Source organism: Lagenorhynchus albirostris, chromosome 15 (assembly GCF_949774975.1).
Source record: "Lagenorhynchus albirostris chromosome 15, mLagAlb1.1, whole genome shotgun sequence".
Classification (NCBI taxonomy): Eukaryota; Metazoa; Chordata; class Mammalia; order Artiodactyla; family Delphinidae; genus Lagenorhynchus; species Lagenorhynchus albirostris.
In genome coordinates this window covers 74,337,572-74,354,115 of record NC_083109.1, presented here as the reverse complement: position 1 = coordinate 74,354,115, position 16,544 = coordinate 74,337,572, and the positions used below count along the sequence as shown (strand labels likewise).

The window sequence follows — 16,544 nt, the reverse complement described above, 5'->3', positions numbered from 1 at the left end:
GGTGTTGGCTCGAACCCATTCAGAGCGGGAGGTCTTGTCTAGGGAGGCCCAGGACTCTCCCACACACTCCCAGCTTTTGCCATCCTGGGCCCAGGTCCCCGTGGGTCCCTTCAGTGCAACAGCTAAGGTCTCCCTGCAGGGATATTGGCCGTGGGATCGCCCTCCTCTGCCAGCCCCTTCCTGCTCTCTCTCCCAGCCCACCTGGTGAACCTGTCAACCTTTCCCATTCTGATTTCCCTTGAGGGCGGAGGTCAAGAAGGGAGAACAAGGTAGGCAGTGCTGGGCCCGGGGCATCATTCTTTCATTTCGTGGTGCTCTCGAGTCCCTGCGACCGAGCTGCTGCCCGAGGTCCCAGTGATGCAGCTTCATGGGCCAGTGCCGTGGCTGGACTGAGACAGGGAACAAAAGGCTGACAATAAATCCATTTTGGGTTTGGGTAACGTTTATCCTATCAGGTAAGTAGTGACTCCCCCTGCCGCTTTGAAAGTTGAGATTCAGGTGATGCCAGGCCACTTTCCAAACCATCCTGTGACTCCTGGTTTTGGATCTGGGTCTGGGCTGGTCTTGGAACTCCTGGTCTGGGCTGTACCTTCTTGAGAGGGGACGCGTCTCACATTCTTGAGCCCCCAGACGTTCTCTAGCTCCCAGCAAGGCATGGAAGAAAGACTTGAAGCATGCGTAGGGGCGACACATCCAACCTGAGGACCAGCTTCACTGGTCATGGGGACCACCCACACAGCCTCACCGATTCCAGTGCGGGCTCCTCCCTCCCGAGCTGTGGACCGACCACAGCTTCCAGCAGCCCCGCCATGGACAGAGCATGACCGGCAAGCATTCCAGTGCAGTGGCCCTGGGGACTCCACGGAACACTCTTTGAAAGAGGTACAAGCTGCAAAGGATGTTCTTAAGACGAGGTGTGCACCTTGGAGAGGAATTGAGAGAAGTCAGGCTTTGTTCCAAGGAACTCTCCTGTCCAGTGGGTTCCTGGGAGGGTATCACAGGTCTCCCCTGTTTGTCCTTCGGTCAGTACGTTTAGTCTTCCTCTCCCCTCTTTTCTGAGAAGCTCACATTCCCTCCCTCAGTTAATTCATCAACGGAATGACAGATGAAAATTCTTGTATCCCATAATTAAATGTAATCTCATCTTGGACTTATGCCTTGATGGCTTCGTCGTTTAAGCAATCCATCATCCAAACACCTTGTCACGATGATGCATTTTGCCAATAAGGCGCTAGTGCCGCACGGAGTGACAGAGCTTAGCCTGCGGGGGGCACTCGGAAAATGCAGAAGTTCATGACATCCAGCACCCTTGGCTTCCAGGTGAAGTCATGTAAGGGGTGGGCTCAGGGGACGGAGCCACGAAGAGCACATAGGGGTTAGCACCCAGGGCAAGATGGCTCTGCCCCAGCGAACAGGCCCGTGATTCTGGAAGCAAGCCTCCCACATTCGGTAAGAAGCAAACCCTGTCATCCCTCGATTCCTGGAAACCACCACGAGGTCAAAGCAGAGCCGCCTTAGACGCAGTGGGACAACAGGGTTGGAGGAGCGAGGGCAGGTATTTTTTACATTTGGGAAACCTACACACACACAAAAGAGACAACGGAAAGCAGGAGAGACAGTACCGGTGCTGAAGCGTGACATCTCGGAGGTTCTGAGCTGCAGTATTTCCACTTCCCATCTTTTACGCGATATTTTGAAAAACCCTGCCCCGTGTTCCGGTGCGACACTTAAAAATCCGTTATGCTTCGCAGCAGATTCTCTTTTTCTGTTCCTCTGACTCATCTTCTCTCCAAACATTCAAAACGTTTCTGGTTTTATTATTTCAGAGCTGTTAGCTCCTGCCTCCCGGGCTGTGCTATCATCTAGCCCGTGTGGGCATCCCTCACGCCCACCCTCTTCGCAGACCTCGAAGGAGAGCAGGGTTACTTGCTTTCTGCTCCCTGAGACTTTCCCGAGACTTAGCGGGAGACCCAAGCCTCTTTCTCTGCCATCTGCTTTGCTTTGCTTTTCTATTTCCAGTCCTTGGTTCCCACTTTCTAATTATCCCTGAAAAGTAGGTCTCACAGACCACATACGGGGAACAGGGATGCTTGATGTCCTAAATGGCATACAGAACTACAGACACATGTATTTGATTTTGCTTAAGGGGGACTCCAGGTTAAGGAGGAATTCCTGTACTTTTTCTCTCTCGCCAGAATGGGTTGATGAGCTAGTCTTCCCAGAAAATCGGAGTTACGATCATAAGTTGTTTTCCAGTGAAGATTCTTAGTTAAAATTTTACATCTCCTTGGAAGTTATTGGGTGTTGTTTGTTTGTTTGTTTGGGCCACTCCGAGGGGCTTGTGGGGCTTGTGGGGCTTGTGGGGTCCTAGTTCCCCAGCCAGGGATGGAACCCAGGCCCTCGGCAGTGAGAGCACGGAGTCCTAACCACTGGACCGCCAGGAAATTCCCATCTCCTTAGAAGCTGAGTTAATCTTCCTCCAGACACGATAAGTGATGCAGGCAGGTTTTGTGTTGCTGTTAGGCTTGGAATAATGAAATCAGATGGAACACTAGGGTGGTGGCCACATTAGCAACTGAGCCTTCCTACCTTGCCCAGAGCTACTAAATTCAAAGCGAGTCACTGCCAATCTTCTTCTTTTTCCCTAAAGGTGCGACAGCGTTATGGTGAATTTGAAAAAGACAGATTTAAATCGTCTATAATCCTACCACCCTCAAACAACCATTATCATTTCTGAGGCTTGCTTTCAGCCTTCTTTTTTTTTTTTTTTTTCAAAGAAATATGTTGCTCTCTTAGGTGGTTTTCGTATCACCGAATTAATAAGGAAACAACATTGCTGCTTCTGAAGGACAAGGGGGAAGGTGAAACCACCTAGTTAAAAGGTCTTTGTGGTCTTAGCACCATGAGATGCAGCAGAGCAAATAAATACAAAATGTTTGAACAGTCTTGTCCCCTGACCGTTCAGTTCAGAGTTTTGATTTCTCTTTGGAGCAGTGGTATCTGTTGAGTGATTGTTTCCAAAGACATTGCTTGTTTGAAATGAAGAGGATCTGAGAACAGGGCCGATCAGAATTAAGGGTGGATCCTAATGTCGACTGAAAACAAAATGCACAACCTAGAAGTTGAGAGTTAGGTTTTATTCGGCGGACTTAGAACTTCGAACCCGAGAGACAGCCTCTCAGATAAACGCTGAGAAAACTGTTCCAAAGAGGAAGGGGGGAACCCAGGATACGTAGGAGTTCTTACAACAACCCCAGGTAGTCAGAAGAAAAGGTTACTGTAAATAAAAGAAAACTAGACTTCTCAAGTTACGGAATTTAGCACTTTTCTATGTATGGGAAGATGCAAGAGTCTGGGCTCACTGACACCATTCCTTTGGTATGCACCTCTGCTATCTGGGGCCGGTATCCTGTGTTTTCTCATTCTGAGGCTGCACCGTCTGGGGTGGCTGCAGTTTGATGGCTGCTAGACGGCAGGTATTCTCTGTTTCCTTCCTGAGTTCCCTCAGGGCTCACCGTCCAGGTGGCTGCAATCGCTGAGGACTGGACCTCCTTTGTTTACTGATAGGGCAGAGGCAATATTTTATTTCTCGCTGAAGAGTTTAGGACTAGTTGAGTTTAGGCCATTGGTACGGGATGACGGGGCCTCTGGAGTCTGGGTTTCCATCAGACGCGGCCAAAGGAAGACCGAAGTGTGGGTGGCTGAAGTTTCTAGACTGTCCTCATTGTACCATCTGCCTGGCTCAGGAGCTAGGGTTGTCCAGAGTGCCAAGTATGAGACACTTTGCTGGAATTCCACCCACACGGTGGACCACTGAGTTCTGTTGTGGGCCATGTGAGTTTGGGGGTGAGGCTTTGGGAATCCCAACGTGGTGTCCTCCCCAGGCAGCTGAACATTCCAACTCAGTGCTGAGGGCAGAGCTGCAGAGGCCGATGGGGCTCCAGGTGCGTCCCAGGGGACAGCAGGCCAGGGGTCCTAGGACAGACCCTGGTGTGGCTCCACATTTAGTGGGTGATGGGGCCAGAGCACCGGACACCAGAAAGGTGGGTGTCACACCAACCAAGGAAGAGCAGAGCCAAACACGGCTGCCCAGAGGGCCAGTAGCCAGACTGCACTGCATGTTCAATGCAGTAACAAGAAAACCGTGGGTAAGAGGAAGCCAGACTGGATTGGGTGCAGGGGAGAAAGGGAGGTGAGGAGGTGGAGACATGATGCAGAGAACTTTCCAGAAGCTCGGCTTTGAGGGAAGGTGAGAAGACAGATGAAGTGGCTACGAGGGACTGGCACTTGCAAGCATGTTTAAAAGCAGAATAAGGGGAATAAAAGACTAAACAAAAAAACTAGCTACGTTTCTAAAACATTAGTGGAAGATCTAGAGAACAGTGAGAATTAATGCTCAGAAAGTAGATGTCTGTCATCTGAATTTGAGTAAAATTATAATTTCCCCTGCATCGAATTATGGGATATTGGAGCAGAAACGTAGGCTTTTTTTTTTTTTTCCTAAGAGGAATTTATGAATTTGCCTCAACAGAGACATGGAAATCAACTGATCCACCAACCCAGGTTTACCCTCCAAGACCTACAATTTCCAGCTCACCTAGCATAGCTTACAATGTTGAAGCCCCCAGATTCCAGGGAAGGGCATTCTTCCGGGGAGTTCCGGGGACGCGTTCTCTCCGTGGAACATGAAGAGGCCGTGGCACATGGTGGGCAACGTACAAATGTTTAATGTTGAATGAAGGACACACAAATGGCCTATTAACTCCTGGGGCAGGGGGAAGGGGCCAGATGCTTTGGCCAAGCCTGTGTGGTGGCCCTGGGGTGAGCCCAGGGTGGCTTCAGGCTGGGACAAGCACCAGGATGCACTGGTGGGCTCAGCTGGGAGGGTGGAGATGGGCAGCACGAAAGGAACCACCATGCCAGTGGGAGTTTGGGCTTCTAGAATCGACGGAAAAAATATAGTGTCTGCGTTGGAAAAAAAAAAAAAGGGGGCGTGCCCTGACTTTTGTAGGGTCATTGTCATGGGTTAAATAACATCCTGCCAATGAACGAATGAACACCCCCAGAATGAGGCCCGGAGTATGATGGGGGTTCAGTGATGATGGAAACCTCGTCCTAAATCTCTGGGGCTGGTTCCACATCAGAGCATCTTCACGCCCGCTCTCACGTGTGGATGTCATAACCAGGCCCACGTCTAACTCCTCTGTTGAGGCTCTGAATTTTCGGGTGGTCCAGGCTGATCTAGGCTGGCTTCTAGCCGATGGCTTGCCTGGATTCATCAGGGAACATGCCAGGAGCAGAAAACAGGCTGAGCTCTTCTTCCCCCACTGCAGAGGCACTGCAGGAGGGGCAGAGTCCAAGAGAGAGGCCATGGGCGCTAACGCCCCAGGGCAGGCATCCATGGATCACACAGTGGCTTTGGGGATGCTGAGTGTCAAGAGTCCAATTCAAGGCCCAACCCTGTCAGGAATCTGGCCCATTCCAGGCAAGGGCATGTAGGATCTGGACCAAACCAGGGAAGGGAAGTGGGGGAGGGAAGTGAGGGGATCAGGAGCAGAGCAGTAGGGGATGGGGGGTCAGGCGTCCAACCCAAGAAACGCACACACCCAGCCCAAGGGAGCTTGATGGGCTGGGTAGCTGCCTGAGGGTCCTGGGCTGCCCAGCAGTATCGCTGAAGCCGTTGGGGCAGCCTCCCCTGGGCAACTGGTTCTGGAGACAGTGGGAAGCCTGGAGTGGCTGAGTGTCGGGAAGGAACTAGGGCTGGGAGATGCTGGCCCCAGGAGCCCACACGGGAGCCGAGATGGAGGAAGAGGAATCTGTAGTGAAGCAGGAACAAGGCCCCAGTTCTCCACTGGTGTGTGAGGTCTGGGGAAATAAGGGTAACAAACACACGGGGTTTACTATACACTGCATCCTCTTCTCACTAATTTGTTTGGTTCCATAACTACCCCATGAGATAAATCCTAAAATTAGCCCCATTCTGAAGATGAGGAAACAGACTTCCAGAAGACAAAGTAACTGGCCCAGGGTCATAAAATTAGTTAGTGGCAGAGCTTGGATTTCTTAAACAGGCTCCAGAGTCTGAGTCCTTAACCATATAATAGGCTATCTCCTTTGATGACCCAGCACAAAGCCAGGCTGCTGTTTGAGTTGGCAGAATGAGAAGGTGAGACAGATTTAACTAAGATCAGCTGAAAAGGGAAAAAAATGCTTACCAGCATTTCCATACCGTACCAGGATATAATCCTACCTTCCTATTTCACAGATAGAGACAAGAAAGACATGCATCTGCTTACTGAAAAACAGCGTCTGTCTCCTTGAAAAGCAGAGTCTTTGCTCCTCTGGCCCATTTAGCATTGAGGGTGAGGTTGGCAGGCATGCTTAGGAATTTGCTCCTGGTCCTTGGGAAGTAGGACAGGGCTACACTGCTCACCCATCCCCTGTCCCACTTGCCTCTTCCGACCCTCATCCTGGTGCTTCCCCACCCTCAGGACTCCTCTCCCAGAGGCCCCGAGCTCTCGCCACAAAGCTGTGTGGTCCAGACCCTGCCATTCCCGTACCTCCAGGGACACTGCCCCAATCCATCCACTCCTGGACCCGTCTGCAGGAAAATCAACCTAAGGTTTTGTAGCACAAATATGTCTCCCCATTCATTCCAAGTAGCAAGTGCATTTTCTGGAAACACCGTGCTTGAATCCAGCATGGTGGGTCATAATGGTGGATGGGAGAAGATTGAGGAGAGAGGTCCTGGGGACCATCCCACCCGCCAGGAGCTGGCTCTCTCTGCAGGAACTGTATCTTGTTCCACAGCGTGCCTTCCAGGCTCCCAGATAGATTTTTAAATCAACTTTATTGAAGTATAAGGTCGGTACAATAAACCGTCTGTTTAAAGTGTACAATTTGAGGAGTTCTGGCGGGTGTACACACCTGTGGAACTCCCTGCTCAATCAAACTACAGAACATTTCCATTCCTGCCCCCCCACCACCCAAGAGATTTCCTTTGCTCCACCCCGGCTCCCAGGCAGCACTATGCATCCACTCTGAGATACAGTTGGAAATATTTTTTTTCTGTATTCAGTTTGAGTGCTGGCATGCCCTGGACAGTGATGGAGAAAGTCTATTTGCTTTTTAAAATGTACACATGTACACGTAGTCACCAGAAACCACTCTTGTGGCCTCAGCCATGAAACGAACAAATAAATTCACCCCAAAGCAGTTTTGAATCAACAGAACCCATCTCTCTGTCTCCTGGCTCGAAGCTGGATAAACTGCATTTTTCATTTAGCAATGGTTTTCTACCCTCACTAGGCCTGATTTTAAAGTGATAAGAAAGACCCTTAATATGAAAGCCATTGCAAGCCATGTTTTTATTGACAATCTGATAGATTTTGCTGTGTTCCAGAGTTATTCCACAATTATCTGGCTGGGTTTTGTTTACTTGGCTATAACCTGCATAGTTGAGTTTTCCCTCAAGGCTGTTAAATGTGGGTTAATAGTTTTACATGCCTCTCAGATCATTTCTAATAGAAAATTCCTTTTCCTCCTAAATGAGAATTAACTGTATTTGAGCTCAGAGGGTTTTTTCCTAATGCATTCGGGTTGTGGATAATGACATTTATTTCTCATGGGCCCAGCAGCCAAATCTGGAATAATCCCATTCAATTCAAAAGACATTTATGGAGCTTTGGCTCTTTGCGAGATACTTTTCTTGGTCCTTGTGCTATATAACAATGGGTAGGATGCTGCGGTACTAAAACAACAATGACAAAAATCTGTAACAGGGAAACACATGTTAATATCACACAAGTATGTAAGCTGAAATAGATCACGTGGTGGGGTGGCTTTGTGGAACGAAGCGAGATGGGGGAGGGTGGGGCTATAATTTATTCAGGAAAGACTGTTGGCTCTTTTTGGGAAACTGCAAGTCATCTGCCAGACTAAGCCGAGAATCAAAGAGTTAAAACAAAAGGTGAGTTGGAGACCTACAGTAGAAGATCATGGTTACAAGTTTATTCATAAATCCGTGGGCATTGGGAGCCATTGAAGGTTGAGGCAGGGAATGATAGAATCTGAATTTGCAGGATTGGGAAGGCCAAATGGAAATTGTGAAGGACTGGAAGGGGGACCAGTTTACAAGCCTAGTGCAGCAGTTCAGTTCCCAGAAGAGTCTTAGCTGGAATGTTAGGAGGAAATATATGAGAAATTGGCCCTTCTTATCTGTGCTTCTGAATCTGCAGGTTGAACCAATGGAGAATCATGTAGTACATATTTCTTGAAAAAAAATCCACGTGTAAGTGGACCTGCCTTGTTCAAACATGTGTTGTTCAAGGGTCAACTGTATAAACAAGAGAATTGACGCTCCCATAAAAACTTATACAGGACTGTTCATAACAGCATAATTTATAATAACCCCAAAGTGGAAACAGTCCAAACGTCCATCCACTGGTGAATGGACACACAGGATGGTCCAGAGGAGATGGGACTATTCCATGCCTTGAAGGGAGGCACCAGAGGATATGAATCCACGTTGTCCCAAAGACTGGAGAGGAGGTAACTGGGGGCTGGAAGAATGAAAGGAGACATTGTGGAATGGAGAGAATTGCGTTGAGCTCTAGGAGAGTTGAAGCCAGAAAGTTCTAGAAGGAGCCCAGTAACTAACATTTCCAGGCAGGGAAACAGCTGAAGCAAAGCCCTGGAGGCAGGAAAGCAAGTTGGACATGCAGAGGATGGGAAGCGGAGGTCCTTACAGAAGGAGTACTGGGGAGTGCGGAGCGGTGGTGCTGGACTAGATGGGCTCTCAATCCAGGACTGGGGAAACTGGGGGTCCTGGTGGATGTCAGGTCTCAGCACTCACCACCTTTCCCCTGACCCTGGCCCCTTGGCCAGGCCAGCAGAGCCCATGCATGTGGCCTCCTTGTATGGGTTCCCGGTGTGAGAAACCACCTTCCCCCAGAAAAGAAATCCCGCAGGGCCCTCCTCCCCTGGGGCTGGATACGTGGCCTTTTGCAGGTCCCGGAAGTCTGGGTCTTATTGTTTTCATGTCCTAAAAGACTTCAGAAAGGAGAGCTTCTAACTCCCGGTGGCACTTAGCTTCACTCTTTAAGCATCTGGGTCACAGACATGCTCAGTTAGTTAATGTTCTGAGCGCCGCTCACGTGCCTGCTGGGTAATAGATTGACTCATAATTTCAATAAGCAGCTGTGTGTATCCTGAACATAAAGGCAGCTTGCTTTCGTTCATCACTTTGCATTTGATGAATTTAAACACATTCAGAGAGACGTTGTTGAAAGAGGGATGGGGCGGGGCTTCTGGTTTTTTTTTTTTTTTACCATTTTGCCTCTAACAGTTATTCTGATTTGGAACTAATTTGGGTTTAAAACACATGTTAACCACATCTCTCTCTCAAGGGCATTTAATAAACTCCTGTCACTTGTTCCTGAGGGGATCAGGCAGCCTCCCTTTGGGGATCAGAACAGAGGGTTTCTGACAGCTTTCACCAGAAGAGAGAGCCCCTGCGGAGCATCTTATCCCCTGATGAGGCGCTTGTGTCCCAGGGCGGAGGTACTTTTCTGCTCCATTCCTGGCAAGAAATGCCCAGGCTTTCAGGAACCCAGGATCACCCGAGAGGAGGTCCCTCTGCTGCTCAGCTGCTGGGCCAAGGCTTCCAACCATCGAATCTCTGGGGACCCAAGGATAAAAGCCAGGACCCGGCCAGGTGACCAGATGTGTTCATGCCTGTTTCCTCTTCTTTGAAATGGGAAGGTTAATAGCACCTACCTCACAGGTTATTGTAGACATTACATAATTTATTCTCTGTACCATGCTTAGAAATGGGGCAGAGTATGCCTCCAATATATGCTGGCTGGTAATATTATTTTGTAATGGATTAGGCATCCGTTGTATATTAATAATGATCATCACTCCTGCTCTAGACACCTCATAGGATCATGAGAATGAACGTGAAGATTGTGCTTGCCTCTCGCCAACCTGCCCTGGAATCATCTCAGTGGGAATACAGCCCCATCCTTGTATTCTCAGTGCCTGTCCCCAGCCTGGGCACATAGAGGACTCTTCAAAACATGTTTGTGGAGTTTAAAGGAATAGCTGTGGCTGCATTTTGTAAATGATGATGTTGATCACATTTGTAATGTGCTCATTCACAAACATGTTCGGAGCCCTTGGTCTGTGATTGTCTCCTAGGAAGAATGAAATAAATTGGACACGATCCCTGCCCCAAAGGAGTGTGAAAGACAGGTGAACGTATCTGTTCAGAAGTTGGAATACAGGGCTTTAAACAACGTGGGCAGTCAGGAGAGGCCAAGGCACCAAACTAGGATGGACTCACAACTAGTTGTGAGAAGGATTGTCAGGCACTATCATCTGTGTATCGGATAGCTATTGCTGCATAACAACTACCCCAAAACTTAGTGGCATAAAACAATATGTATTTATTTGTTTATTATTGTTTACAAGTCTATGGGTCATCTGGGTGGTTCTGCGATCTGGACCAGGTTCAGATGATTTGGGTCAGACTCATTCACGCATCTCCCATCAGCCAGCAGCTCGGCTGAGGGCCGCCTGATCGACGATGACCTCATCCACTTGTCTCGTGGTTGACTGGCTGGTTGTCTGGACCACGTGGCTATCATCCTTTAGCAGAGGCCATCCTGGCCTTACTGCCATGGTGGCTGTAGGGCTCCAGGAGGGTGGAAATATGCAAGGTGTATACCAGCAACAGTCGCATCCCCCTTTCTGCTACCTTCTGTGGGCCAAAGCAAGTCACAAAGCCAGCCAGTATTCAAGGATGAGGAAACAGACTCCACCTCCTAATAGAAATTGCAGCAAAGTCATATTGCCCAGGGCGCATAGAAAGATGTGGCCTTTTTGGGAATCTACCCAATGCTACCTAGCATTTGTTGCAGTACATGGAGCCTGGAGCAAGTACCAGGATGGGGTTGCGCATTTAGGGTATTTCTGCCTTTTCAGCATTAGAAATAACATTGCAATAAATACCCTGTACATAAACTTTTTTCTTCCAGTTTTACTGATATAACTGACATACAGCACTGTATAAGTTTAAGGTGCACAGCATAATGACGTGACTTCCATACATCATGAAATGATAATCACAGTAAGTTTAGTGAACATCCATCCTCTCTCCTGGATACAAAATTAAACAGAAAGAAATTCTTTTCCTTGTGATGAGAACTCTTAGGATTTACTGTCTTAACTTTCATATATAACATACACCAGTGTTAATTATATTCACCATGCTGTACATTACATCCCTAGTACTTGTTTATAAGTGGAAGTGTGTACCTTTTAGCTGCCCTCATCCAATTCCTCCTCCTCCCCACCCCTCTACATAAACTTTTGTTCACAGTTCTAATTATTTTCTTGGGATAGATTTTTTTTTTTTTCATTTTTCTTTTCTTTGGCCGCACCTCATGGCTTACGAAGGGATCTTGGTTCCTCCACCAGGGACTGAACCTGTACCCTCGGCAGTGAAAGTGTGGAGTCCTAACCACAGGACCACCAGGGAATTCCCAAGATTTTGTTGTTGTGGTTGTTGTTGCGGTACGCGGGCCTCTCACTGTTGTGGCCTCTCCCGTTGCGGAGCACAGGCTCCGGACGCGCAGGCTCAGCGGCCATGGCTCACGGGCCCAGCCGCTCCGCGGCATGCGGGATCTTCCCGGACCGGGGCAAGAACCCTCGTCCCCTGCATCGGCAGGCGGACTCCCAACCACTGCGCCACCAGGGAAGCCCTCCCAAGATTTTTTAAAGTAGATTTATTGGGTCAAAGGAGAGAAACATTTTAAAAGCACACTGCTTATATTTTGCAATTCCTTTTTGAAAGGTTGTAGTAATTTACCCTCCCTCCAGCCCATCTTAGGCTCACCTTGACAAAACACAAATAATTTCTTTTTTTAAAACGTGATGTCTCATTGTTTTGATTTATTTTAATACCTAGGAGGTTGAATGCTTTTTCATATGCCTGTTGCTTCTTCGGTGAACTGTCTCTTTGGGCCCTTTTGCAGCAGGGTAGATTTAATTAATCCCGGTTTACAAATGAGGAGGAAATGGACGCTCAGAGAGGTTAATTGACTTGTTCAAGGTGGCCCAGCCAGCTGGAAGCAGAGCCAAGCTTTAGAAACCGGATGTCCCGCTTTTTCACTTATTCCTGCTCCCTGCGTTGTTGAACAGAAGGCCAGACTCCTGAAACATTGACCGAGGACATGCTTAGAAGGAAATCAGGGAGTGGTCCAGGGAATCTGTATGCAGGCTTAGCAAGCCGTGGGCTTCCTGGACGGGGTGCCCCTGTGAGCTGGGGGTGTGTGTGACAGGCCTGTGAAGGTGGCCGGGACTGCAGCATGGACAAAGTCCTGGGTGACCCATGTGTCCCTCGTGGTCTCATCTCTACCTCCCGTGGCCCTGCCGCTCTGCTCTCTCCCCAGCTGGCCCGCTACACCAAGGAGGGCTTCCTGCACCTGGGAGCCCTGGGGACCACCACGCTCCTCCCTGACACCCGCTGCCTGGTGGACAACTCCAAGAGTCGTCTGCCCCAGCTCCTGGACTGCGACAAGGTCAAGAGCAGCCTGTACAAGCGCTGGAACTTCATCCAGGTGAGTGCTCCACGGACAGGCCTGGCAGCCCAGAGCACGGGAGGGTGCCGCGAGCGCCCCCGGGAAGGGCAGCCAGCAAAGTGCAACCCACGGTCTCCCGGCTTAAGGCACACGGACTGCTGCACAGGTTCAGGCGGAATCACTGGGGCCTTTCCCTGTGACACAGCCTTCAGGATCCCTGCAGCAGCGCCAGGCTGGGCTGGGCTCTGATACATCTCGAGAGGGAGTTCGGGGTGATTTCTCTGGAATCTTCTAAATGCCAGAGAGATGGAGAAAGTCAGATTGACACTATCCAGGGCAGTCCCCCATCCTGACACCATCCCCTACCAATGCTTTCACCTGGTTCAGCCACTCAGACTCGGTGAAGCTTATTTATTTTCTGACTTTAGGGTTTCCAGAGAAGGTCCAAAGGCCCAAAGATCCCTCCCTCCTGTGTGCAGAATTTTGGTGGGATTGTTCCCCAAGAGGGGCCATGTGCCGGGCACTATGGTGGTTAAATCTCTCTCTCTCTCCCTCTCCCTGTCCCTCCCTCCCCCTCTCCCTGTCTCTGTATTTCTGTCTCTCCCTGTCTCTTTGTGTCTGTCTCTCTCTGTTTCTATCTCTCTGTTTCTGTCTGTCTCTCATTCTCTATATCTTTCTCTGTCTGTCTCTATCTCTCTGTCTCTCCATCCTTGTCTCCGTCTCTCTCTGGTTCTTTGTTCCTGTCTCTTTGTCTCTCTGTTCCCGTCTCCGTCTCTGTCTTTCCGTCTCCATCTCTCTGTCTCCTTCTCTGGCTGTCTCTTCTCCCTCTCACTCCCACGTGCTCCCAGAATGGCGCCGTCATGAACAAGGGCACAGGGCGCTGCCTGGAGGTGGAGAACCGAGGCCTGGCTGGCATCGACCTCATCCTCCGCAGCTGCACGGGACAGAGGTGGACGATTAAGAACTTCATCAAGTAGTGGAAGGAGCTGGGGCCCTCGGAACCTGGCCCTCGGGACAGGGTCTGCGTCCTCTGGACCAGCCACGCTGGGAGAGAAACAGCAAGGAGTCGGCAGGTGCTCAGTGGGCCTCCCGGGGCTTCTCCAGGGCAGCCTGGGGCCCGGATGGAGACACTGCGTCTCCATCAGGCGTCCAGCTGCCTGAGGCTCGTGAGCCCTGGCAGAGCTCCCTGACCCTTCGCTGGGAGCACAGGAGCCGTGTATTCCGCAGCCTGGATACGGACCTGGTACTGAGGAGTGACACATCGCATCTCCTCCTGTCCTTCTTCCCATCCACTTGCAGGACTGGGACAGGCGGGGGGCCCTCCTTTTTCTCATCTCTCGTAGCAGCAGCAGCAGCTTCTGAATTCCACCTGAGCCCTCAACGAAGTGGAGGGGGGTGCTGGGCCACAGCCTCGCTCCCCCTCCTCTGAGGAGGCAGCGAGGCCCTGAGACCCAGTGTCCCCCGGGTTGCTTCTGCCCAAACACCTGTTCACAGCCCAAGATGGCCAGCCCCCAAACCTTTCCAGCAGGTGGCCTTGGACTTTTCTGGACTCCACCCCCGAGATGACCTGGAAGGAGCTGATGCTTCCACGGTCACCTGGGCACTAGGATCCTATGTGCCTGGACCAGCTCTTCCATGTATGTCGTCAGCAGGGAGGCAGAGAGCACGTGCGGTGGTCTCAGCTGTGAGGGCCCCCAGGCTGGAGCCGGGCCCATTCTGCTCTGCCTGCCCAGGCGCCGGGGAGCCCGGACTCACAGTGGCTACCGCAGCGGGGACAGCAATCAGCCCCCATCTGGAGCTTAAGGACTGACGTCAGCACAGCATAGGGGGCCAGGACCCTGGAGGATGCTCTCGTGTCTCCCTGTGCTTGGCCAGCTGACAGGGAAGAAGGCAGTCGAGTCCCCTCTGAAGAGTAATAACTTCTTTCTGATTGCCCTCTGGTTAGGGTGCACTTATAAATCAGAGTTAATATATGGACGAGTGTGCATGCGTATGAGGGTGTGTGCCTGGTGGGGCGAGTGTGCTGCTGCCTGTGCGTGCGTGCATGGCGCGTATGTCTGGGCGTGTGCGTCTGAGTGCACGGTAGGGCAGACGTAGAGGTGTGGCCTTGGACTTGTTGCATTACTGCCAGCCCGGATCAGATCAAGGATGCTGAGAAGCTTGTGGGGGGTGGGTTGGCCAGCAGGATGTGACAGGGCTGGCACCCCAGATGGAAGGCTGCCCTTCTGCCAGTTCCCATCTGTCTCCCTCATGCTGTCCGGCCAAGCCCTGCCCAGAACCAAACCCCACACCTGCCCAGTTTGGGGTTCACAGTGTCTCATGTGGTGGCATCTTACTGGTGATCCTTTCCCCCTTTGTGAAATAAATACATGTGAGCACTTCCCAGCTCAGCCTTTTTGGCTTTTCGATTCTTCCAGAGCCTGGGCCGGGAAGCACTTCCTGGGACGTGGCAAGGGCTTCTGGTTTATTAAAGGCCAAGAGCGTTCATTCGTGGGGTGGGGACACGGCCAGCCCGCCCTTGCTCTCGCCTCCCCCCAAAGCAGGACAGAACTTGACGTTGGACACCTGCTTGCTAACCCCCTGTTGACCCCAGATTAGAAGGGTCAGGTGGGTGCAGAAAGCTGTGACGCAGAGAAGGGCCATGGGTGACCTGGCCAAGTGTCCTGACCCGCCTCTTCGTGCTGCCGGCCGCCACTCCTATCTCTCGAGACCAGAGAGCCCGTAGTGGAAGCACCTGCCCCTTCTATTCATGGAGAAGCGAAATCCAAAAAGACGGCAGGCCTTCTGCCCTGGAAATGAACCTGGAAGGAAATGGGCTGAAGCCCCTGGGCATTGACAGCCCCAAGTCTCTTCCCTCCCAGGAAGCCAAGAAGATCCGGCTCGTTCAGTGTAACCCAACCCACAGACGTGTGTCAGCTGCCGTTTGGGGGGGCTCTTTGAGAATCGGGGTCCATGAGCACAGATGGAAAATTCTGCTGTTTGGTGAGGAGGGGTTCATCAAACTTAAACATCAGATCCTCGGCGTAACTATTAAGCCGAAAGAGCCAAGGGTCTGCCGGTCCCCCGCGGGGTCAAGGGGGCCTTGGGTAGCATTCCAAGGCGGTGCTTTGAGGAGCGGTCCTGCCCAGACTGAGCCATTCTCCTCCTGTGTGGTTCTGAAGGTAGAAGCTCAAAGAAGACAAATACTCCATTTTACCGTTAGCTGAGGCTTTGAGCCCAAATCCTCCTGAGGTACTCAATGGGCCCCTGTGGGTTCCTTCATCCTCTGGGAAATGGGCCGAAACGGCCTCGGAGCAGAGAAGCCGCAAGACCTGCTCTGTGTCCCCCCGATGGAGTTGGAGCCGCACCCTCTGACTTGTTCACTGCACTTTGGGCCCGTTTCTATTCCTAAGGCTTCACCCCTAGCATACGCACAGCAGGAAGAGCCCTGGAGTTTTCAAGAGAGAAGTGTTGCTTTTCTTCAGGGCCACAAGGCAGCAGGCAGGATGTTTGGGTTTGCCTGTTTACGTGATGGGGATGAGGGTGCTGGTTTAGGGCCATGGGGGCCTCTCAGCCTCCCGGCACAGCATGTGTGCTGCAAATCCTGGCTCTGGCCCTTGCTTCCAGCATCCAGGAAGCCTGGGCTGTCTGTTCATATCAGCAGTGGTTCCTCCCAAAGGCCAGAGCCTGAGGCCAGCATCTGGGTCGGCATCCTCATTGCCCCAAAGCATCCCAGGCGACCTAAAGGCTTGGGGGTGGCAGGCCAGCGGCCAAAGCACAGAAGAAGAATTAACTGTAGCCAGAGAGGGAGGAGAGAAAAGACGAGCAGGGCCCTGGGGAAGCCTAGGGTCTCAGACCTTTAGGGGAATTTGGAAGTTCCAGAGACCCATCCCTCTGCATAGCTCAGGCAGCAGGCTCCAGGCATCGGGCTTGAGTTCTGACAACCTTTGTGCATCTCCCTCCATCCATGCGGTCCCGTCA

General features: G+C 51.1%; 1 protein-coding gene across 1 annotated transcript in view; it reads left to right on the top strand.

Moving 5' to 3' along the window:
- The window catches only part of GALNT17 (polypeptide N-acetylgalactosaminyltransferase 17), a 447,370-nt gene extending 432,401 nt beyond the window's left edge, over nucleotides 1-14,969 (top strand). Inside the window, exons 10-11 of the mRNA XM_060122908.1 lie at nucleotides 12,456-12,623; nucleotides 13,433-14,969. Coding sequence (XP_059978891.1) covers nucleotides 12,456-12,623; nucleotides 13,433-13,561 — 297 coding nt within the window. The 3' untranslated portion in view covers nucleotides 13,562-14,969. The remainder of the gene's footprint in view (nucleotides 1-12,455; nucleotides 12,624-13,432) is intronic.
- Nucleotides 14,970-16,544: the final 1,575 nt, after the last annotated feature.